The sequence below is a fragment of the Molothrus aeneus genome, unplaced genomic scaffold (assembly GCF_037042795.1).
Source record: "Molothrus aeneus isolate 106 unplaced genomic scaffold, BPBGC_Maene_1.0 scaffold_19a, whole genome shotgun sequence".
In the NCBI taxonomy this organism is placed as follows: Eukaryota; Metazoa; Chordata; class Aves; order Passeriformes; family Icteridae; genus Molothrus; species Molothrus aeneus.
This window is the reverse complement of record NW_027098863.1, coordinates 1,737,863-1,763,086: the sequence shown is the minus strand read 5'-3', so window position 1 is coordinate 1,763,086 and position 25,224 is coordinate 1,737,863. Positions and strand designations below refer to the sequence as shown.

The following is a 25,224-nucleotide window of genomic DNA, read 5'->3' as shown; positions in this document are numbered from 1 at the left end:
CTCTCAGGCACAGCACCACAACATCTGCTCTGGGTTCTGCACTGCCCTGACATTGGCACTGTTATCTGCTGCTCTCAGGGAGGCTCTGGCATCTGCAGCAGCTGAGTCAGGCACTGCCCTTGGCATTCCTGCCAGGCAGGGCTGTCCATGGGAATGGGGTGTCCAAGCTCCCCTGGCACCTGTGGGGCTGTGGGCAAAGCAGTCCATGGGAAAGGGGAATGAGCTGAGCCCCCTCCCTGAGATCCCATCATGGGCACAGCCAGGAATCTCCTTGCTGTGCCCTGCCAGGCTCGGAGCTGCCCTCCTGGGTGCAATCTGTGCCAGAGCCTCTGGGAGTTCCCTGAATGTCCCACGGGGAAGGGCAGAGCTGCCACAGCTGAGGAAATGCTGCTGGGTTTGCCCAGGGAGCCGTGAGTGTCCTTGGCACAAGGGGGTGCTGAGACCTTGCCCAGAGACCTTGAGAGAGGGTGAGACATTCAGGGATCCCTCTGCTCTGGGCAGGGTCTGGTTTATCCCAGGGTGACCCAGGAGTGTGACTGTGCTCTGATTGCAGCCAAAGGTTTTCCCACAGCAGGTAGAAGGGTAAGTGTGTCCCAGCTGTAGGCATTGTCTACAGGGAATGGCCCAGGTTTGGCTCCAAGCAGCCTCTCCTGACTTGTCACTGTCCTTTCTCCATGAACAGGTGCCCATGTGCAGCCCCAGCAAATGTCCAACAGCAGCTGCATCAGGCACTTCCTCCTGCTGGCATTGGCAGACACGCGGCAGCTGCAGCTCCTGCACTTCTGCCTCTTGCTGGGCATCTCCCTGGCTGCCCTCCTGGGCAACGGCCTCATCATCAGCGCCGTAGCCTGCGGCCACCACCTGCACACGCCCATGTTCTTCTTCCTGCTCAACCTGGCCCTCAGCGACCTGGGCTCCATCTGCACCACTGTCCCCAAAGCCATGCACAATTCCCTCTGGGACACCAGCAACATCTCCTACACTGGATGTGCTGCACAGCTCTTTTTCTTTCTCTTCTTCATTTCCACAGAGTTTTATCTGCTGACCATCATGTGCTACGACCGCTACGTGTCCATCTGCAAACCCCTGCACTACGGGACCCTCCTGGGCAGCAGAGCTTGTGCCCACATGGCAGCAGCTGCCTGGGCCAGTGCCTTTCTCAATGCTCTCACGCACACGGCCAATACATTTTCCCTGCCCCTGTGCCATGGCAATGCCCTGGGCCAGTTCTTCTGTGAAATCCCACAGATCCTCAAACTGTCCTGCTCCAAATCCTACCTCAGGGAACTGGGACTTCTTGCTGTTAGTGTGTCTTTGGTATTTGGTTGTCTTGTGTTAATTGTTTTCTCTTATGTGCAAATTTTCAGGGCTATGCTGAGGATCCCCTCTGAGCAGGGACGGCACAAAGCCTTTTCCACCGGCCTCCCTCACCTGGCCGTGCTCTCCCTGTTCCTCCGCACTGGCACATTTGCCTACCTGAAGCCCCCGTCCCTGTCCTCCCCATCCTTGGATCTGTCACTGTCAGTTCTGTACTCGGTGGTGCCTCCAGCCCTGAACCCCCTCATCTACAGCCTGAGGAACCAGGAGCTCAAGGCTGCTGTGAGGAGACTGATTTCTGGATGCTTTCAGAAATAATAAACTCCTGGCCAATTTCTGCAAATCACTTGTAATAAAAGTCATCTTAGATTGTACATGTTGGTTTAATTTTGGAAGTTCTTTCTCTTTTTATTTTAGGTTTTTAATCTTTTCCACAAATAAATCTCATTTATTGTACCATTTTTCATTTTGTTTCTCTTCACCTTCCCTGTGGCCACAGACTGTGTCAATGAGGGGCTATGCACTCTTGATGGTTGTAAAGGAACTAAAGGATGTCCCAGCAGAGTTTTCTGCAGAGATGTCCTTTTGTTGCCTTCTCTGGAGCTGCAGCAGCAATGTCTGTGTGCAGAGCTGGGGCAGATCAGTGCTGGCCCAGCAGCTGTGCCCAGCAGCAGCAGCAGCAGCACTTGGTGTTGCCAGTGCTGCTGCCGTGGCCCTGCCCCACTGCCCTGGTGGCCCTGGTGTTGCTGCAGGGCCTGAGTGCTCTCGGGGCCGGGCACAGCCCTGGGGGTGGCAGTGCCGGGGCTGCAGCAGGGACAGGCCATGGGCACTGCTGGGGCAGCGCTGACGCCTCAGGCCAGGCCCTGGGGGCTCCAGGCTCCTTGCCCAGGCTCTCTCAAGAACACGGCCAGGCCAATGCTCAGCACAGAAACCCCCGTGAGCAGCCCCAGGCTGGCTGTGGGCAGGCTGGGGGCAAACAGCATGGCTGGGGCTCTGCAAGGGCCCTGGGGCAGACGGGAAGGAGCAGCAGAGCAGGGGCTGATCCCTGCCCAGTGCGCTGCACAGCCCAGGGCAGCGTCCCAGAGCGTCCTCATGCAGCTGCCAACAACATCCCCCCTCTGCAGCCCTGGCCTCTCCCCCAGCTCACACAGGTGCCCCATCCTTGCAGGCACAGACACGGCAGCACTGGCTCAGCAGCCCCTGTTTGCATTGCCCACAGCAGGGGGAGCACCCCCATGCTGTTGCTGCGGGGACATGAACCTGAGGGAGCACAAATGCCATCAGCCCCTGGGGCCAGCAAGGGCTGCGGGACAGCAGGGAAACCACTCAGCTTTGTCCTGGCCTCTGCAGTCAGCCAGAAAGTTTGTTCCCATCAGCTGGGAGTTTCCTGTGCCACTGCAGACGCTGCTGCTCAGAGCCAGGGCTGCCTGGCAGCCACCCCCAAACTTCCCTCAGCATTTCCTTTCATTCACCTTTGCTTTCTTTACTCCTCCTGCTACAAATTTCTTCCTCTTGCCTATCCCAGGGGGCCCAGAACTGGACACAACACTCGAGGTGCTACCCACCCAGTGCCCCCGAGCACAGGGCAAGGATCCCTGCCCTGCTCCTGCTGGCCACACCATTCCTGATCCAGGCCAGGAGCCATTGGCCTTCTTGGCCACCTGGGCACACTGCTGCCTCATGTCCAGCCTGCTGTCCATCAGTCCCTGCAGGTCCTGTTCTGCCTGGCTGCTCTCCAGCCACTCTGTCCCCAGCTTGTAGTGCTGCAGGGGTTGTGGTGGCCAAAGTGCAGGGCCTGGCACTGGGACTTGTTAAACCTCACCTTGTTGGATTTGGGCCCTGGATCCAGCCTGTCCAGGGCCCTGTGCAGAGCCCTCCTACCCTCCAGCAGATCCACACTCACACCTAGCTTGGTGTCATCTGCAAATTTGCTGATGATGGACTCAATCCCCTCATATAGATCATCAATGCAGATATTGAAATCCACGCTGGCTGGCTCTGATCCCTGGGCCATCCTGTGGGTGCCCTGTGATGGCACTCAAGGTGATCTGTTCCATAACCTTGCCGGGCACCCAGGTCAGGCTGATAGGCCTGGAGTTCCCCAGCGCCTCCTTCCAGCCCTTCCTGGGGATGGGCTCACCCTGGCACCTCCAGTGCTCTGGGCCCTCCCTGCTGAGCCAGGACTGATGGTAAATGATGGAGAGCAGCTTGGGGAGCTCATCCACAGCTCCCTCATCCCCTTAGGATGGATCCCATCTGATCTCAGAGACACCTGTGAGTATCTGAGTGGCTCAGCAGGTCAGCAGCTGCTTCCTCCTGGATTCCAGGGGGCTGTTCTGCTCCCTGTGCCCATCTACCAGCTCAGGAGAACACTTGTCCTGAGGAAAACCTGTCCTAATACTGAAAAAATATACTTGAGACAAGCAAGGTGTTAAATAGCTCAGCCTTTTCCTTATCTTTAGTTACTCTATTCTCTACTGCATCCAATAAATACTAGAGGTTCTTCTTCTCCCTCCTTTTGCTATATTTTTTTTTATAAAAACCTTTTTCTTACAGAAGGCACCAGGTTAAGTTCTAATTGAGCTTTCACCTCTCAACTTTCCTTTCTGAATAACCCATCGAAATCCTTAAATGCTTCCTGAGTTGTCAGTCCTTTTATCGCCCAAGTTCCCACAAAATCTCCATGGGCAGCCAGGCCAGTCATTTTCCTCACCAGCTCATCTTTTCCTACACTGGGACAGGCTGCTCCTTTCCCCTTAAATTACCTTCTTGAAATGTGTGTCCTTCCTGGATCCCTTTGTTTTTAAGGAGTGTTTCCCTTAAAATAAATCAGTACCTGATTTGATTCTCCCCAAATAAGCATCCTAAACAGGCCAAAGTCTGCCCTTCCTAATTCCAGTGCAGAAGTTCTGTTGCTGTCCCTCCTTCTTTCGCAGAACACTGAAAACTTGATTATTTCATGGTCACTGTGCCCCAGGCAGCCTCCGAGCCCCACATCTGCCCCCAGCCCTTCTCTGTTTGTGAACAGCAGCAGACAGAGCTTTCCTTGGCAGTGGGAGTGCTACCAAAAATTCGGTAAAATGAAAACTCCTTAACCCCAGTGTAGCATTAAGAAGCAGCATTCTTTATTCAGCTGGATGCATGGGGGAGAGCTCCTCCCAAAGCCGTGCATGCTGAGTACAGGAAAGTTTCTGTTTATTTTCTGTATTTTGCACACACATTCATTGATTGTCATGGACTAAACATACATATGATAATCATTTCCCTAAAATCATTAACATATTTCCCCTCCCCTTTACCCATGTGTTCCTCTGTCCTGGGGGTCTCTCTGGTGGTCCCTGGTGGTCGTGGACCCCAATGTTCCAGTGGGCCTGGCTGAGCTGGCAGGACCCTGAGGCTGCTGAACTTCCAGTTCCCATTCTCACACAATGGGCCTTGTGTGGTTTCCACAGGCCTGAGGATGTAGAGAACAAGCTCCAAGTGTGAGCTCACCTGGTGTAGGCAATTGATCATCTGGTAACATGAGGTCACAGAGTGGGCTATGACATCATAGAGTGGGGCATGTGAGGTCATTGATCAGCTATGACATCACAGACTGCCTCTGTGACATGACAGAGCCATCTGTGACATCACAGGGCAGATATCTGACATCACAGAGCAGACTATGACATCACAGAGTTGGCTGTGACATCCCAGAGCAGGCTGTGACATCCCAGAGGGGCTGTGTGACATCCTAGCAGGGCTGTGTCAGGTCACTGGGTTGGTCACTCTGCCCCAGCTCCCTCTCACAGTTTCTCCCAACAAGTCCAATGCTGTTCATGCCCAGTGGGGTCCCTGTCCCCCGGGATCCCCCCGGCCCACCTGGAGCCACAGCCTCCAGCAAAGGATGTTCCACAGGATCCACCCCAGAGCCTGACATGGGGACAAGGGGCCAGGGCTGTGTGACCAGGACATCAAGGACGGGGATTCTCCAGGTCACTGTGGCCTGGGTTGGGTTGCCCAGGGCAGGAAAGATGTCTGGCAGCTGGAGCAGGGTCTGGGAAGGGCCTCCAAGGTGAGGCTGGAGCCCCTGGGCTGTGAGCAGAGGCTGAGGGAGCTGGGCTTGTCCAGCCCAGAGCAGGGAAGGCTGAGGGGCTCCTCATCCCAGTCTGGCAGTGCCAGCGAGGAGGGGATGGAGAACACAGAGCCAGGCTCTTCACCGGGGGCCTGGTGGGAGACAAAAGCCAATGGGTGGAAGGGGAAAGAGGGGAGATCAGCCAGGACAGGAGGAGATGAAATGAGTCAGGCTGCTTTCAGCATTTCCTCAGCACCAAGAGCAGCCTGACCTCCCTTCTCCATCCACCACTGACAGCTTTGCAAATCAGGAATTGTTGGAGCTGTTTTGCCCCCACTCCAGGATGAGCATCCTGATACAAGAACTTAATTGTGTTTATATCTGTCACAGAACCATGCTTGTCTAAAATTAATTCTAGTATGGAAATCCCTTCTGGATGGTGGACTCATCAGGCACTGCTGGGACATTGCACATAGCTCAGGGAAGAGCGTGAGTGTTATTAAATTGTGCCCTGTTTAACTGTGGTCTGTTGGCCATGAAGAGAAACTTTCTGTGCCTCTGAGTCTCACCAGTTCCTGATCCCCAAAGGACACAAACCTGATGAGTTGTGGTTCCTACTCCAGTGGTGGCACTTGGACCTCTCTCCATACCCAGAGAAAGTTCCCTTGTCCCAGAGAGTCCCTGGCAATGCAGGGATGAAGGAAACAGGACAGGCTGTGGTGATCAGGGGCAGGGCATGGACAGGGAAAAGAATGAATTTTGCATTTGATGGAGCTGTGCCTTCCCTTGGCTTTGCTGGCTGACAAGAAATGAACATCCCTCTGTGTCTCGGGCAGCTCCTTCTGCAAGGAAAGTAGGTGGGAGTTGGAGCCAAGGAGCTGAAAGCTGCAGGTGCAGCCTGGGCTGGAGGCAGCTCAGATTTGCACAAGGCTGCTCTGAGTGCCTGGGCTTGGATGGGGGAAATGGTGGGGTGGGGGTAGGGACAGAGTCTGATTGATTGTCAGCCATGAAGAGACTTGATTTTCATATCCATTCAAACTGCATGAGGAGGTACTTGGATTCAGTGTCCATTGGAGATTGCACACATCATTTAATGAACAGGGGAAAAAAACTAAACAGGACCTGAAAAATCTTTTTCTCATGTCTTTTTAAATATATTGCATTCACTTTGGATATACTACTGAGATCTGTCTAATTAACCACAAAGGATTTGAAAATTAAATTCAAATGATTCCCAGAGGCTTGGCTTGTTAAGGTGTTCTGAATGTTAATGAGCCCTGGGACACTGAATTCCTGCACTGAAGAGCTGAAGGCTGAACAAGCCTCCGGAGCAGGGAAATTCAGCAGCAGCCTCCAAGTTGCTGAGGATGTCAGCAGCCCCCACTGAGGCCATCCCTGCCCAGAGACCGTGGGGGAATGGGCAGACAAGGAGAGCGTCCCTGGGGCTGGGGCAGCACAACTCAGAGGCACCAGCGGCTCCAGCTGGGCAATGGAGTGTGGAATGTGGCTGGGAAAGCCCTGCCTGGGCTGGGCCAAGCAGGACAGACAATTCCTGACCCCCATCCCACAAACAATTCTCTCAAGGAGACATTTAAAAGGAATTACAGTTGTTTGTGTTCTCTGAGTTTTATGTGCTGGAGAAATAACAACAAGAGTTTCTCGGGTGCCCAAAACAACCAAACAGTCTTTACTGGGAGCTTCAAAACATTAGAGAAACTTTGGAAAAACGTTTAATATGACATTAATTCAAAAAAACCCACTTTTAAAAGCATTTACTTGGCCTATTCAGCTTTGCCAATTCTAAGACTGTTCTATTTAAATTGAATCAAAATTTGCAAGAAGAGGGAATTAGAAGATGAAGACACAGAATGAGAAAAAGACAAAATAGATACAGAGGATCACACACACAGCTACCAACTCCTGGATTCCAGCACTGTTCAGATGGAAATTCCAAGAGGATCCAGGGTCAAGCTGTGTGCTTGCCTTGTGGTCAGCCTTCAATACCCCTTGGTCTCCCTGGGCCCTTCCCCCAGGTGGGGCTTGGGCTCATTTGGTCCCTCAGGAGCTGGGCTGGGGGATGCAGAGGTGGCTGTGGAGCATTGCCTGTGCTGTGCCAGGGACTGGCAGCCACTGCTGGGCTGGGATAGAGGCTCTGGGGGGATTGGGCTTCCAGGGCAGGGCAGGGCTGGACCTGCCCCTTCCTCTCCCAAAACAAAATGTTTTGAGCAAAAAATCTCCTCCAGTCTGTCACAATATGGAATGTTGAAGGTGAAATCCCAATTCTGCCCATGGGCACCTGGGTGAGAAAGATAATTCTTTTCCACAGCACAGAGCCCCAGTGTTTGAAAGGCACGTGAGAGCCTCAGTAGGGCCAAGGCCATCCAGACTTGTCAGGAATGGCAGATTTTGTCTGGGAGCAGTCCTTGCATTTAAGGAATTTTGGAGTTGGAAACCCAATTTCGGCCATGGGCACATGCAGAAGCAGCACAGTTCTTTCCCATAGGAAGGAAAGCACAGAGCCTTCCCCAGTGTTTCAGGGACCAATGAGAGGTGACCCTTATGAAACCATTGCCAGCCAGACTTGTCCTGGCCATATTCCTATGGGAAAAATCTGTGGAAATAAGGAAATTTGGAGGTGAAATCCTAATTGTGGCCATGGGTGCCTGGAGGAGAAGGAGATTTCTTTCCCATGGCAAGAAAAGCACGGAGACCCAGTGTTCCAGCAGCAGAAGAGAAGAGAGCCTCAACATGCCAAGACCAGCTGGACCAATTAGGTAGTCCATGGGAGGCCAAACCAACCAGACCTTTTCTGTGTTCCCTTGGTTTTGTGAGGTCCTGCACTATCACCATGGTCCCCTTGGTTCCATGGGGCCCCACAGTGTCCCAATGGTGCTTTGATTCCATGGGGTCCAGCAGTGTCACAATGGACCCTTGGTTCAGTGGGGTCCCAGAGTGTCACAATGGTGCCAACGATGCCACACGGCCCTGCAGTGTCACAATGGTCCCAGTGATTCCACGAGGCCTTGCAGTGTCACAATGGTCTCCATGGCTCCCCAGGCCACAGAATGTCATGTGACTCCTCTGTTCCACAAGCCCTGCAATGTCACAATGGACCTTTGGACCCTGGGGGTTTGCAGTGTCACAATGGTCTCCTTTGGCTCCACAGTGTCACAATGGACCATTGATGACTGGAGGCCCTGCAATGTCACCCTGGACCTTTGGTTCCTTTCAGCCCTGCAGTGTCACTAAGGCCTCTTGGTTTCACAAGGCCCCACAGTATCACAATGGTCCTCTTGGATCTGTGGGGACCCCCAGGGTCACAATGGTCTCACTGGTTCCATGAGGCCTGACAGTGTCACAATGCTTTACTTATTCCATAGGGCCCCACAGTGTCCCAATGATTCTATGAGTCTCCATGATTCTATGAATCCCCTCAGTGTCACAATGGACCTTGGTTCCATGAGGCTGTGAAGTGTCCAAATGGTCTCTCCATTAGGTTCTATGAGGTCTTGCAATGTCACAATGGACCTTTGGCTCCATGGGGTTTCACAGTGTCATAATGGCCCCTTAGTCTCATGACACCCCAAAGTGTCACAATGGCATTACAGTTCCATGAGTCCCCACGGTGTCACAATGGACTCTTGGTTTGATGGGGCCTCTCAGTGTCACAATGATCCCTGCATTCCATGGAGCCTCACAGCATCAGTACGGTCCCCTTGGTTCCATGAGGCCCAGCAATGTCACAGTGCTCTCCATGATTCCATGAGGCCCCACAGTGTCACCATGGGCCCTTGGTCTCACAGGGCCCTACAGTGTCACAATGGTCCCTTGGTGTCACAGGGCCCCACAGTGTCACAATGGTCCCTTGGTCTCACAAGGCCCCACAGTGTCACAATGGTCCCATGGTCTCACAGGGCCCCACAGTGTCACAATGCTCCCTTGGTTCCATGGGCCCTGTGTTGCTGCATTCCCCCCTCCCCTTCCCAGGCCGCCCTGCCAGCTGAGAAATGCTCCTTGGGGCTTGGCCTTGCCCAACAGCCCCTGGGCTCAGCTCCTCTGCAGCTCATCACAAACACTGTCTGCTCCAGGCACTGCTGCTGCTCAACCAGCTCCTGCTTTCTGTAGCAGCAGCCCTGGGAACTGCTTTTGTTCCCTCAGTGGCACAACATCCCTGTTCTCACACTGCCAAAGAAAGCTGTTGGTGCCAAGTGTGGCCAGGATGAACCATTGCTGGGACTGAAGCCCCTCTCTTGGGGCCCTGCAAACAGCGCTCCAAAAGGAGCCCTTGGAGCTCTCCTGGGCCAGCGACTCCCTCTGAGTGGGGCCTCTCCCAGCCGGGAACTCTCCCGTTTGCTGCACTCGGGGATCCCCAACAACGACGGAGCCTGGGCCGATCCCCCCACTCCTCCAGGCTCAACCCTTCACCCACTGGGGAGATGCCAAAGGATGCACAGGGAGCATTTCCTGCCCTCAGGGGAATTTCTCCCAGGTGCCTTGTGCTGACTCTTTGTGTCTGTGTGCACACAGGAGTGCCCGTGCTGGGGAAATGTGGCAGAAATGCTGCTCTCTGAGGGGTTTGAGTGCCTTGGATAGCTGAGTCGGTCAGATATCCAGATAGCAGTAACTAACGCTAAGTCACGAGGTCTAAGCTAAGTTAAATGCTTCTAAGAGTTGTTCTTTTTCTAAGTTATTTAACATAAGTTATAAGCAGAGTTAAATACAGTTAAATGTTATTCCTCGGTTAAAGTGCAAAGTCATAGGTTATAAGTTAAGTTAAATACTGTTAACTGCTCTTTTTTCCTAAATTGTGACATTTAAGCTATCAGTTACAGTTAAGTCCTGTTAAGTTTGAGACCTGTTAAGCTTTTAGGCCATATTCCTTTTATCCTTCCCCTCACTGTCCTTGTATCACACAGACACACAGGGACAGCTCTTGGTTCATTTCTGGGTTGATTGCCTGGATTTGGATTGGTTTTGTTGTTGCTTTGTTTCGTTGGTGTGCCTGAAGTGTTCAGTCAGGAGCAGAGTGACTCTTGCCAAGGAACTTTGTGCTGCTGTCCCATAATATTCAATCTGGTTATTGCTGATCCCTTGCTGGGGATTTATTCAGCGCTCTCAAGGCCTCGTTGGTACCAGGGTGAAGGAGCCCTGGCCCAGGCTCTGGCCCTGGGGTGTTGTTGTTCTATTTCTCTAGAGTCTCATAATGATATTATCTGACTTCCAAAGTCCATACTTCTTTGGTGTATTCTCATGGCTGCAGAACTTCACTGCACAGACTCTTTCTTCGGCATGCTGTTCTCTCTTAGGTCAGGGCTCCTCCCAGGCTCTCCCTGACTGGTTAACCCACCCCCTTTTATCTGTTATCTTCATTAGTCACAGCTGCAGCCTAATTAAGGACATCGCAGCTGCAGCTTATCAAAGGCAACCGAGACCTCCGGGGAAGGCCTCTATACAGATATTTAAATACATTTCCTCTACTATACTGGGGGACATGGGGACACTGCTGGGGGGTCCCTGTCCCCCTGTGCCACCCCCAGGGCCCCGGCCCCCCGTCCCCATGTCAGGCTCTGGGGTCGATCTCGTGGAACATCCTCTGGGGGAGGCTGCGGCGCCGGGGGCGGGGGGACCCGGGGGGACAGGGGACCCGCTGTGCACGGGCAGGGTTGGAGTGCTCTGGGGGGAACTGTGAGGGGGCCGGGGCAGAGTGACCTCCCCAGTGACCTCACACAGCCCCTGTGATGTCACACAGCCATCTCTGTGATGTCACACAGTCTCCTGTGATGCCACATTGCCTCCTATGATGTCACACATTCACCTGTGATGTTACACAGCTGCTCTGTGATATCACAGAAGACTCTGATGTCAAAGAGTCACGCTGCAATGTCACAGTTTGTTCTCTGATGTCACAGGCTGCTCTATGATGTTACACAGCCACCCAGTGATGTCACAACCCACTCCCTCATGTCACAGAGCTCCCTTGGCAGCTCCATGGAGACCCCATGCCAGGGGTGTCTGCCATGGACACCAGCTCAGGCCTGCAGCCAGAGCCCATTGCCATGGCAACCATTGGCAGCCCCATCCCCAGGCTGATGGGATCCCAGAAGCACAGAATTGGCTGAGCTGGGAGGGACCCATCAGGATCCTCCAGTCCAACTGCTGGCCCTGCACAGGACACCCCAACAATGCCAGCCTGGGCCTGGCAGCGCTGGCCAAACGCTGCTGCAGCTCAGAGAGCCCTGGAGCTGGGACCCTTCCCTGGGGAGCCTGGCCAGGGCCCCAGCAGCCTCGGGGAAGAAACCTTTTCCTGACATCCAACCTGAGCCTGCCCCGACTCAGCTGCAGCCGCTCCCTCCACTCCTGTCCCTGGGCACCAGAGGGAAGAGGTTCTCACAGCCCCAGCCAGAGACCCGCTCCCAAGGCTGCTGCCATGGCCACCAGGGCTGGCACCAGCTGGGATGCTCGGTTTCCACGGGCCAGGCTTCAGGAATGGGATTCCCCAATTTCCTGCTCCCGCTAAAACCACGCTGCCCTCGCTGCCCTCCCGCCTCCCATGGAAAGCACAAAAGGCAAAGATCCCGGGCTAGGATAAGAACAATTGATTTGGAACAGCAACGAGATAAGGAACAAACAGGAATAAAAACAATGTTGTCAACAGAAAGGATAAGAAAAACTATTTACAGGGAAAAATACAACATTAACAACTGTCTGCCTGGCCACGTATTTCATCCTGTCTGGAAAGGACACCCTTCTCCTCAGGGAGAGAGAGTCCCTTTCCTGCCCCTGGCAATGCCCTGAGGTGGGAGTGAATGTAATGACACAGCCATGGCCAGACCCTCACGTTCTTCCATCCCACATCAGGTCATTGGCAGGGGCAGGAAAAGGTGCAGGTGTCTTCCTAGCATGGATCACAGATAACATGGATCACCAAGGCTCTTCCCAATGTGGGTTCTCCCATGGGGGATGAAGCTGGAGTGGTGCATGAAGCTGTTCCTGCAATCGAGACATTTGCAGGGCTTCCCTTACTGGTGCCTCTGTCGGTGTCTTTTCATATGAGAACTTGTGGTGAAGCTCTTCCCACACTGGGGACATTTGTAGGGCCTCTCCCCAGTGTGGATGCGCCGGTGGGTGACGAGATTGCAGTTGTGCTTGAAGCCCTTCCCACAGTCAGGGCAAAGGAAGGGCCTCTCCTGGGTGTGAATCCGCTGGAGTTGGAGGAGATGGGAGCTTCTATGAAACCTCTTCTGACACTGGGGACACTCGAAGGGCCTCTCCCCAGTGTGGATGCGTTGGTGGATGATGAGGGCAGAGCTGCAGCTGAAGCCCTTCCCACACTCCCCACACTCGTAGGGCCATTCCCCAGTGTGGATCATCTGGTGGCGGATCAGGTGGTACCTCTTGCTGAAGCTCTTCCCACACTCCAAGCACTTGTGGGGCTTCTCCCCATTGTGAAGCTGCCCATGGGCCACCAGCTCTGAGCTCTGGCTGAAGCTCTGCCCACCTTCCTGGCTCAGGGTGGGTCTTTCCTCCTCACAGCACCATGGGCTGGGTTTTGAGCCCCTCCTCCAGTGGGATCTCTGGGGCTTTTCCTCCACGTTGGAATTCTGCAGTGTGGAGCCACTCAAAACTGCCTCTTCCAGGAGGATTTGCTGTGGGGATTTGTCCTCCCTGGTCTCCATCCTCAGCTTCTTCCCTGGGGGAGGAAGGACAAGGAGAGGATGGGATTTGCCTCCGTGCCAGAGGGAAGGGGAAGGAGATCCCCCCAGTGCATCCCCGGCAGGACGGGGTTGGCAGCAGGGTTGTCCTGCAGCCAGGGGCTGTGCTGGGCTGGGAGATGGAGCAGGAGAGAGGGGGAAAGGGGCTCTGACTTCCTCCTCACCTGCCTGCGTGTCCCAGGGCTCCTTCCTGTTTCTCACAGCCTCCTCGTCCATCCAATCACTATTTGGGAATGGGAAATCCTGTTTCGGGGACCAAACAAAGGTTTCGCACATTGTCTTTTGAACTCTTTTGAAGGCAAACCTGGGGGAGAGTCTAAATCAGAATTACAATTTAATAAGAAAATGAAGATCAAGGCAATGCTACAGAAACACTGCCTTAAACTGACAGAGTCAGGATATAACCTGACACCCTGTTGCTGGTCAGGGTGGTGGCAGCAGTCCCATTAAATGGTGGCTGCAGTCCTGTTGAGTGATGAACGTGATTCTGTCGAAGCAGTGATCCTGTAGAAGCGTCTGGTCTTCCTCTGGAGGTCCAGTGGTGGTTCTGGAGCTCTTGTCCTCTGGGAATCCAGTAGGCAAGCTGCTCCTGGTGTTGCAAGGCTCAGCTTATATCCAGGTAGGAATGCTTGGATCCTCCCCGTGGGCGGAGCATCCCACAATGGGATGATGGAATTTTATCAGTCCTGCAGTGACACTCAATGGCCCATTCACAGCAGATATCTCCCCTGGAGAGTGTTATCAGGGCTGAGTCATGGAAGAGATCAAGAACACTGCCCCACCTGTTTATAGCAGTTGATGAAGATGGGGATCGAAAACATGCATTGGGTTCCATCTTACATTGCAGCCTGAAACAGTGGGGTAATCCCTGCTCAGGGGGTGAACACCACCCCCCTTACCCAAACTGGCTCAGGTGAAAAAACCCCCTCCCCGGGAAGGCCACACACACAGGGGACAATGTCACACTTGCCCTGCCCCAGGGGAGGTCTCTGTCCCTGTCACTCCCTTGCTGTGCCCCCTTTTCTCTTTCTTTCCATCTCTCTCTCTACCTCACATTTACTGTTTAATAAAATCCACCTTGTATTTGGTCTTGCTAGCACCTCAATTGAGGTGGAGGCATCTCTCTGAAAATTTTCTTATCCAGACTGTGACATTATTTTTGCACAGTGAGTTCAGGGCACTCTTGTCTGACCCCAAGTGCCTTTGACAACAGCATGGTTCCCTCCACTTAGGAGGTTGTGGCTCTTTCTGGAAGAACTCTCAGAAACTTGTACACAGTCCCTCCTTCCTCCTGTGGAACTTATGGGAGAAATTATGAGGAAAATGGCTGCTGTGGGTCTGGAGCGTAAAGAAAATATTTTGTTGTCCTTCCTTGAAAAGTTTGTTAAAATCACTGGAGGAGAGGGAGCAAATGATATCAGAGTGACTGATAAAGTTCATTTACTCCAAGGTGAGGAACACAAGGCTGCTGAAAGTCCCACAAGAAGCCCAGCTCAAGTAGCTAAATTCCCAAATAACTCCAGCCAGGGGTCTCCGGGAGGATTTTTTTGGAGAGTGTTCGGAGCCGGCAGATCCTGGACTCGAGCCCCGGATATCTCCGGGCTCCCTAAGAGGAGCTTTTTCGGGGGCAGAGGAGCCGCAATCGCCCCTCGGGCCATGGCATTTCCAGCGCTGGAGGGACTGATAAGAGACTGATAAAAGACTGATAAGAGACTGAGTGCACTGAGCTACAGCCTAAGGAGGGACTTGTGGAGTTTGTCATCTATTTTGAAGCAGCAGGAGGTTTTATTGCTTAATATTGTTCAATTTTTGTACTGGTGAATGCCTTGCCTGGTAAATAAAGTTTTTTTTCCACTTTTCTCCAAGGAAATATTTTCCCGAACTGGCTGAGGGTGGGGCTGCTGAATCTGCATTCTAGAGGAAACCCCTTTTGGGGGTTTTCAACCAAATTTGCCCTAAACCAGGACAGGGCAGTGGAAAGAAGGGGGAACCCCAAGTGGCTGGATTGAGGGGAGGCTGGAGAGGGGGACCTTGAGACTCCAAAATCTGCCTGAATACCTAAGAAGGACACTGGAGAGGGGGGATCCCCAGGACCCATGGGATCCCCAACAGCCCGGACACAGGAGACCACGAGAACACCAGAGGGATGAGACTGGAAATGGGACAATCGTGGTGGCTTTTTTTAATTCACTCTTGATTTTTGGAGGTTTTTATGGACATCAGGTGACTTCTAGAGATGGACTTGTGTGGGAGGAATCCCCAACCCAAGGCATTCACACCTTGTTTTTCCCCAAATCAGTATTTTCCCCAAACCTTCACACAGTGACATCCCCCCCTGTCCTGCTCTGGGTGAGCTCAGTCCCAAACCTGACCCTGATCCTGGTCTCAATCTCACTCCACATTCACAGTTCTGTATTTAATCCCATCCCAATCCCAAACTCATCTAGCCCCAGACCCAATCCCAACCCCAGCCCTAAAGCCAATCCCATCTCTAGCCTTAACCCCACTCCCAGCTCTAATCCAAATCTCAGACCCAACTCCAAGCCCAGCCCCAATTCCAGCCCCTTCCTAAATCCGCAGCCCCAAACCAAATCCCAGGTTCAGCCCTTCTGGGGCTTTGGGGGTGTCTCTGTCCCTGTGGCCCCGATGATGTTTGGGTGGGGTCCCAGCAGGGGTGAGAGGGACAGAGACCCCCCCGGCCTCCCCAGGGGTGAGAAGGTGGCAGAGCCCCCCCAGCCCCGAGCAGCCTCAGCGGTGAGAGGGACACAGAGCCCCTGGTGCCCAGCCCTGCACAGGCATTGCCTGAGGCCAGAGAGATGGAGACCCCCCGAGCATCCCCCAGGTGGAGGGGACAGAGAGCCCCGAGCATCCCCTGGCACAGGGGTGAGAGCGAGGGAGACCCCCCAGGCATTCCCTGGGTGAGAATGATGGAGACCCCTGGGGAATGGCCTGGGGTGACAGGGACAGGGACACCGCTGTGGAATGGCCTGGGGTGACAGGGACAGGGACACCCCTGGGGAATGGCCTGGGGTGACAGGGACAGAGACAGGGACAACCCCCCCCCCCCCCACAAACCCCTCCCAAACTCCCAAATATCCCCCAGTGTGAGAGGCTCAGAGACCCCTTGAGCATCCACTGGGCACGGGATAAAGTAAAGTTGTTTCTTTACAAAAGTCAATCTTAATCCTACAGAAAATTCCTTGAATTTACTCTTCCCACAAGTCACTTGTGGTGAAAACACAAACAAATCCCAAAATTTAATAAACTGACAGTAGAAGCAATTCTGTGGCAATTCCAAAATCCATTCGTCCTGCACAGCCCTAGCTCAGCTGCTGGCACATTCTGATAAAAGAAAAGTGGAAATTCAGCCCAATACATTGTGATACCTGTTTTATGAAAAGATTATGAAAAGGAAGGGAAAGGTCTGTGTAGATGTCACAAAGGTTACAGGAACAAAGAAAAAAATTATTCTTAGATTTGGCAAAGACCCTGACCTGTGAAAGAGAAAAGGGGGCACAGCAAGGGAGTGACAGGGACAGAGACCTCCCCTGGGCAGGGCAAGTGTGACATTGTCCCCTGTGTGTGTGGCCTTCCCGGGGTGGGGGTTTTACACCTGAGCCAGTTTGGGTAAGGGGGGTGGTGTTCACCCCCTGAGCAGGGATTACCCCACTGTTTCAGGCTGCAATGTAAGATGGAACCCAATGCATGTTTTCGATCCCCATCTTCATCAACTGCTATAAACAGGTGGGGCAGTGTTCTTGATCTCTTCCATGACTCAGCCCTGATAACACTCTCCAGGGGAGATATCTGCTGTAAATGGGCCATTGAGTGTCACTGCAGGACTGATAAAATTCCATCATCCCATTGTGGGATGCTCCGCCCACGGGGAGGATCCAAGCATTCCTACCTGGATATAAGCTGAGCCTTGCAGCACCAGGAGCAGCTTGCCTACTGGATTCTCAGAGGACAAGAGCTCCAGAACCACCACTGGACCTCCAGAGGAAGACCAGACGCTTCGACAGGATCACTGCTTCGACAGAATCACGTTCATCACTCAACAGGACTGCAGCAACAATTTAATGGGACTGCAGCCACCACCCTGACCAGCAACAGGGTGTCAGGTTATATCTTGACTCTGTCAGTTTAAGGCAGTGTTTCTGTAGCATTGCCTTGATCTTCATTTTCTTATTAAATTGTAATTCTGATTTAGACTCTCCCCCAGGTTTGCCTTCAAAAGAGTTCAAAAGACAATGTGCGAAACCTTTGTTTGGTCCCCGAAACAGGATTTCCCATTCCCAAATCTCGATTGGATGGACGAGGAGGCTGTGAGAAACAGGAAGGAGCCCTGGGACACGCAGGCAGGTGAGGAGGAAGTCAGAACCCCTTTCCCCCTCTCTCCTGCTCCATCTCCCAGCCCAGCACAGCCCCTGGCTGCAGGACAACCCTGCTGCCAACCCCGTCCTGCCGGGGATGCACTGGGGGGATCTCCTTCCCCTTCCCTCTGGCACGGAGGCAAATCCCATCCTCTCCTTGTCCTTCCTCCCCCAGGGAAGAAGCTGAGGATGGAGACCAGGGAGGACAAATCCCCACAGCAAATCCTCCTGGAAGAGGCAGTTTTGAGTGGCTCCACACTGCAGAATTCCAACGGGGAGGAAAAGCCCCAGAGATCCCACTGGAGGAGGGGCTCAAAACCCAGCCCAGGGTGCTGTGAGGAGGAAAGACCCACCCTGAGCCAGGAAGGTGGGCAGAGCTTCAGCCAGAGCTCAGAGCTGGTGGCCCATGGGCAGCTTCACAATGGGGAGAAGCCCCACAAGTGCTTGGAGTGTGGGAAGAGCTTCAGCAAGAGGTACCACCTGATCCGCCACCAGATGATCCACACTGGGGAATGGCCCTACGAGTGTGGGGAGTGTGGGAAGGGCTTCAGCTGCAGCTCTGCCCTCATCATCCACCAACGCATCCACACTGGGGAGAGGCCCTTCGAGTGTCCCCAGTGTCAGAAGAGGTTTCTGACCAGCTCCACTCTCCTCAAGCACCAGCAAATTCACTCGGAGGAGAGGCCCTTCCTTTGCCCTGATTGTGGGAAGGGCTTCAAGCGGAAATACCACCTCATCAGGCACCAGCGGCGCATCCACACTGGGGAGAGGCCCTACGAGTGTCCCCAGTGTGGGAAGAGCTTCACTTTCAGCTGTAACTTGACCAGAGACAAACAGAGTCACCGGTAAGAGAAGCCCTGCAAATCCCCCAGTTTCAGGAGGAGCTGCATTCACTGCTCCAAATTCATCCTCCGTTGGAGGTCACACATTGGGAAGAGCCCCGGTGATCCATGTTCCCTGTGATCCATGTGAGGAAGACACCTGTCCCTTTTCCTGCCCCTCCCAGTGATATGATGTGGGATGGAGGAACATGAGGGTCTGGCCATGGCCCTGTCATTACATTCACTCCCACCTCAGAACATTGCCAGGGGCAGGAAAGGGACTGTCTCTTTCTCTCTCTCTATCTCCCTGAGGAGAAGGGTGTCCTTTCCAGTCATGGGAAATTTTGGCCAGGCAGACCCAGTGAGTTGTGTTTTAGTTTTCCCTGTAAACAGTTTTATTTATCCCTTCTGTTTTCAATATTGTTTTTGTTCTGTTTGTTCCTTATCTTGTTGCTGTTCCCAATAAATTGTTCTTATCCCAGCCTGGGATCTTTGCCTTTTGTGCTTTCCATGGGAGGTGGGAGGGCAGCAAGGGCAGCGCGGTTTTAGCGGGAGCAGGAAATTGGGGAATCCCATTCCTGAAGCCCGGCCCGTGGAAACCGAGCATCCCAGCTGGTGCCAGCCCTGGTGGCCATGGCAGCAGCCTTGGGAGCGGGTTCCTGGCTGGGGCTGTGGGAACCTCTTCCCTCTGGTGCCCAGGGACAGGAGTGGAGGGAACGGCTGCAGCTGAGTCAGGGCAGGCTCAGGTTGGATGTCAGGAAAAGGTTTCTTCCCCGAGGCTGCTGGGGCCCTGGCCAGGCTCCCCAGGGAAGGGTCCCAGCTCCAGGGCTCTCTGAGCTGCAGCAGCGTTTGGCCAGCGCTGCCAGGCTCAGGCTGGTATTCTTGGGGTGTCCTGTGCAGGGCCAGCAGTTGGACTGGAGGATCCTGATGGGTCCCTCCCAGCTCAGCCAATTCTATGTGTTGAAGATTGCAATGCAAGATGTATTCCATTACCATCTTTATGGCAGATTATCTTTTGTCAAGTGGGCAGTTTGCCTTATCCGTCTCTTTGAGTGACCACATTCACACCTCCCTGGGGAGGGGACATCTGCTGATATCAGACTATTGAATGTCACTGCACGACTGATAAGAACTATAACATCCCATTGGGAGATGCTCCGCCCAGAGGGAGGAGCCAAGCATTGCTACCCAGATAGAATCCAGAAGCTTTGAGACACCAGCACGGCTTTCTCCACTGGATTCCCCAGAGAAACAGCAGCTGCCTCTTCTTCCACTGGATCTTCAGAGGAAGAATACATCCCTCTCTACAGGCCCCCCTTCCTCCAACAGAACCACACCTGACACTGCAGGAGGGCTTCAGCCACATTTCCAATTGGACTGCCACCAACACCCTGACCCACAGGGTGTCAGGTTGGGTTCTGACTCTGTCAGTGTTGTTCTAGTGTACTGCACTGTTTATTTTATCCTTTATTTTTCTTCCCTATTAAAGAGCTGTTATTTCCTGCTCCCAGATTTTTGTGCCTGAGAGCCCCTTAATTTAAAATTTATAGCAATTTGGAGGGGTGGGGAGGGTTTACATTCTCCATTTCAGCGGAGGCTTCTACCTTCCTTAGCAAACTCATGTCTTTCCAAACCAAGACTGTTTATTAGGGTCTAACACTGCAGGGGTCTAGGGGTTAAAGAGAACAGCAAGGGAGGGTTTAGGGTAGAAATACAGGAAAAGAGGGGGTAGAGGAGAGCATCAGGGATCTAAGGGTTTAGGGGTGGTATACAGGGAAAGGGACCAATAGGGAATGCCAGAGTGGAAAGGTGGAGACATAGACTGATGGGAAGACAGGGAAGGGAGAACTCTCTAGAACATGAACATATGAAGGTAATAGGGGTAGGAAAGGCCAATGGGCCAATGGGGAGGACAGAACTGGGACAAATTACCATAGTGCTTCAGAGCACCATGGGGGAAGTTTCTTTCCTCACCCTGAGCTGTGAGGAATGCCCGGAGCTTAAGGTGCATTTCTCCAGGGCATTGCTCTTGCCCTCTCCCCAGTAGGCTCACAGGCTCTCACAACTCCCCCTATTTGTTTCGTTAAAAGTCTTCCCCTATGGATTTCTGCAAGCACCTAACAAAATAAGGGAACATTACTTACATAACAATAGCTATAAGTCATAATAGTACGAAAGTAATAACTCAAAGAGGAAATAGTACATAAGATTAGGATACAACTGAAATAATTGAACGGGTAGGAACTAATTAAACATCTTTTTTATGGAATGCAAGATCGATAGGAAGTTGTATTGTTCAGGCAGTACAGAGCTGTTTCCTTTTTCAGGTTATTGGTTTGTATCTGTACGCCGCATCTTTTGTTCTTCTTTTCCACGCTGCTTGTGCTTGTCATCGTGGCTTTTGGCAAGGCTCGTTATTCTTGTAGGACAGGGACCCCCTCTCTCAGTCCTTTCATGCCTTGCAGCGCTTCTTATCAGGCACGGATTCCTGCTTTGGGTTCCTCCCTCTTTTGGATTGGACAGGGGCCTCCAGGGTCTGCAATCTCCCTGCCATCTCCCAATCACCTTCCCTAGCAGCTTGTTCCCATTCCCCTGCCCAGTGATCCTCAGGCTCGGTGTTAGGGTCTGGGGAATCACTGTCTTCTGCTTAGGAGGAGGGCCTGCTGGTAGAGGAGCCGTGCTCCTGGGTAACCGGTGCGGCCCCGTGCCATGGGCTGCTGGCAGCCAAGATGGCTGCCTTCCGGTCACCATCATGGCCACTTCCGGCTCCGGGGATGTGGGAGCCACAAGTGTCATGGCCCCAGGGGTGGAGCCCGGGGTGGAGAAGGTGGAGACCACAAGGGGAAAGGCAGAGCCTGCGTCGGGAAGGGTGGTTGGGATCCCAACACAGGCACAATCATCGACACAATGGGTGGAGGGGAATGTGTTGCAGGGGAGGAGCCCAACAATGGAGGAGCAGGAACAGGAAAGTGGCCATTTTGGGGTGCGAGGGTGGGAAAACTTGGATCAGGAGGGGACAAAATGGCAGGGCTGGCCATGTTGCCGGCGCCATTTTGTGGGGTAATGGCCACTGGGGGAGATGAAAGAGGGTATGCAGGCACAGGAGGAAGGTTGAGGGGAAGGTCCAGAGCAGCACGGCCAGTGCCATCCTGGTGAGGGGAGAGAGGAGATTGGGAGGCATCAGGGAGACAGCAGCAACCCTGTGCTGGATAGTGACATCTGCCTGCTGATTGCTCCTCAGGTGGGGAAGAGGGTTTGGGGGCATGGGGAGAGGATGAAGTGGAAGGGGTTTTGAACTGGGGACCCAAAACTTTTCCTGAATTTTCCCCTGATTTTTTTAACTGAATCATAAATAGCAAAAAAAGAAGATAAAGCTTTTTAACATAAATGGAATGAAAAAGATAATAAAACTTCCCCACTTTAAAATTTCCCTGCATTTTTAAAACAAATAACTTGATCCCAACCATACCCCAAATCTCAAGTGGTGAAACTGATTTCCTTGTAACATAAAATATTTGAAAAGAAAATGAACAAAAGCTTTCAAATTCTCCTTTGAAAAATGATTCCCCAAGCAACAAGGGCTAATGTAACTTGGATATAAATCTCCCGTTGTGGAACAATGAGTTTTGTGCCTATTCTGCAGTCTTCCCACCCACAGGATTTAAAGTGAGAAAACAAAAGAAAAGGGGGACACTGACTGAAACATACTCATCCAGCAGTGCCTCAACAAAGGATCTTGTGGTGGGTCTGTCAAGGAGAGCGATCCTCCAGTCCGTGACTCTGGGAGGGTTGCAGGTCTCTCCCCTCAGTGTGCCCAGATAAAACTCAGAGGTTGCCTTAGGGTAATGGCTGACCCAAAGGCGACTTAGATTGCAGCCATGCTGGAGATGCTCTCCAGGGGTACCAGACAAAGGTCCCTGTTTGGGCTCCGCTTGTTGTGGTCTGCGGTGGTGGTGAATGCAACCTTCCCTGAGAGCATCTTGCACCAACAGGCAGGAGCCACAGGAGCACCAGCACACACAGACACAGACACACACACACACACAGACACAGACACACACTGACACACGCACAGACACACAGACACACACACACACAGACATGCACACACACACAGACACACACACACAGACACACACACAGACACACAGACACACACAGACACAGACACACAGACACAGACACACAGACAGACACACAGACACAGACACACAGACACAGACACACACACACACACAGACACACACACACACACAGACACAGACACACACTGACACACGCACAGACACACAGACACACACACACACAGACATGCACACACACACAGACACACACACACAGACACACACACAGACACACACAGACACAGACACACAGACACAGACACACAGACAGACACACAGACACAGACACACAGACACAGACACACACACACATACACACACACACACACACAGACACAGACACACACAGACACACACACACAGACACACAGACACACACACACAGACACACAAAGACACACACAGACACACAGACACACAGACACACAGACACACACACACAGAGCAGCTCAGCAGCTCAGCAGTGAATACACAGGAGGGTCCAGGCATAGAGTTTTAATGTGTTTTATTTCAGGCAATGATGAAGAGGTCCAGGGGCAAAAATCAAAGACAAAGGAGGGTCTAGGGTATAACTCAGGAAAAGAGGGGGTGTAGGAGAGCATCAAGGATCCAGTAGTCTGAGGGCTCAGGGGTGGTACACAGGGAAGGGACCAATAGGGAGTGCAAGAAAGGATAGGTGGAGACATAAACCAATGGGAAGACAGGGAAGGGAGAACCCTCTAGAACATGAACATATAAGGGTAAAAGAGGTAGAAAAGCCAAAGGGCCAATAGGGAGAACAGAACTGGGAGAAATTAACATAGTGCTGCGAGGCACCATGGGGGAAGCTTCTTTCCTGACCCTGAGCTGTGGGGAATGCCCGGAGTCTAAGGTGCATCTCTCCAGGGCATTGCTGTTGGCCTCTCCCCAGTCATCTCACAGGTCTCCAAACACACACTGGAGTTGTCTGGGGCCGTTCATCATTTCTCTGCACTCCAGCACCGAGGCAATGGACTCTGGCTACATCCCTGAGCTCGTGCCCATGGCAACCACCCCTGGCAATAGGGCTCCATGGAGCTGCTCTCAGGAAACCCCCAAGAGCTGGGAAGTGCCCCAAAACCCCCTCAGAAATGTGAGATACCCCAGCATCTCTTCATGAACACCAAATATCCAAAAACTCAGTCAATAACGGCCTTCCCTTCCCTTCATTATCCCCAAACTTCAGCTGTCTTATTCCCGACCCCAGCCCACTTCCCTAGTCCCAATCCCAACCCTTCCCACCCCTCCTGAACATCAAGACCCCCTTCCAAGCTGTACTTCCCCCATTCCACACCTCTCAAAACCCATCCCTACCATCCTGCCCCACTCAATGCACATCTCACCCCCCTGATTTGCATTCCACTTTGCCCAATCTCCTTCCAACCCCATTTCACCCCAAGGGGCTGTGGAATCGAGGAATTTTGGGGTGGGAGTGAGTAGTTTCAGTGGCATTGAGATGACAGATCAAACCCTTTTGACCCTATTGTCTCTTTGAGTGCCCAGAAAGGGAGACAACTAAATCAAATACCCCCAAATTCTCCCAATTATTTCCCTGAATCCCAGATTCCTCTGAAACACAAGTAAAAAGTGAGGCTTTAGATGCCTTTGATGAATTTATTGATTTTTACCCCAATTTTCTCTGTTTTTGAGGGATGAAGATTAATCCAAAGAAAATTAAGGCCAAAAGAAAGGAACAACCAGCCCAGTGTCTTTCCAACATGGATCACCAGGAATGTGGGTCACCAGGGCTCTGACCAACGTGGGTCCTCCCATAGGGGATGAAACTGGAGTGGTGCACGAAGCTCTTCCTGCACTTGGGGCATTTGCAAGGCTTCCCTTACTGGTGATTCCATTGGTGTCTGGTCAAGTTAGAGCTCTGGGTGAAGCTCTTCCCACAGGTGGGCACTCGTAGGGCCTTTCCCCAGTGTGGATGCGCCGGTGCCTGATGAGGTGGGAGTTGTACTTGAAGCCCTTCCCACAGTTGGGGCAGCGGAAGGGCCTCTCATCCGTGTGAATCCGCTCATGCAGGAGGAGATGGGAGCTGGTCCGAAACCTCTTCCCACACTGGGGACACTCGTAGGGCCTCTCCCCAGTGTGGATGCGTTGGTGGATGATGAGGGCAGAGCTGCAGCTGAAGCCCTTCCCACACTCCCCACACTCGTAGGGCCATTCCCCAGTGTGGATCATCTGGTGGCAGATCAGGGTGCTGCTCTGCCTGAAGCTCTTCCCACACTCCAAGCACTTGTGGGGCTTCTCCCCATCGTGAAGCTGCCCATGGACCACCGACTCTGAGCTGTGGCTGAAGCCTGTAGAATCTCTGGGACTTGTCCTCCCCATTGGATTCCTGTGCCCTGGAGTCACTAAAAATGGCCTCTTCCATGAGGTTCTGCTGTGGGGATTTGTCCTCCCTGGTTTCCATCCTCAGCTCCTTCTCTGGGGGAGGAACAACAAGGAGAGGATGGGATTTGCCTCCGTGCCAGAGGGAAGGGGAAGGAGATCCCCCCAGAGCATCCCTGGCAGGACGGGGTTGGCAGCAGGGTTGTCCTGCAGCCGGGGGCTGTGCTGGGCTGGGAGATGGAGCAGAAGAGAGGGGGAAAGGGGCACTGATTTCCTCTTCACCTGCCTGGCTGTCCTGGGGCATTGTGTCAGTTTGAAAAGACAGGTGTCTGCTAAGGAAGGCAGGAGACTCCCTTAAATTGGAAAATGTTAATCCCTTCACTTGGAATTATAATTTTCAAAATAAGAGGCTGTCAAGCAAAATCTATGGGAATAGGAATAACAGTTCTTCAGTGGAAAAATTAAAAA

The 25,224-nt window shown here is 52.8% G+C and overlaps 2 protein-coding genes and 1 pseudogene across 2 annotated transcripts in view; 2 read left to right on the top strand and 1 right to left on the bottom strand.

Annotated features, from left to right (window-relative positions):
- The window catches only part of LOC136569716 (zinc finger protein 345-like), a 183,217-nt gene that overhangs the window by 151,242 nt on the left and 6,751 nt on the right, over nt 1–25,224 (bottom strand). The window contains exons 3-4 of the mRNA XM_066570075.1: nt 24,316–24,687; nt 12,429–12,786 (exon numbers count right to left, since the gene is read on the bottom strand). Of these exons, the coding sequence (XP_066426172.1) occupies nt 12,429–12,786; nt 24,316–24,687 (730 nt within the window). The remainder of the gene's footprint in view (nt 1–12,428; nt 12,787–24,315; nt 24,688–25,224) is intronic.
- LOC136569739 (olfactory receptor 14J1-like) lies at nt 635–1,635 on the top strand. Its single transcript, XM_066570110.1, has one exon. The coding sequence runs from the start codon at nt 706–708 to the stop codon at nt 1,633–1,635; it is 930 nt and encodes a 309-aa protein (XP_066426207.1). The 5' UTR covers nt 635–705.
- LOC136569688 (zinc finger protein 3-like) lies at nt 17,394–18,419 on the top strand (annotated as a pseudogene).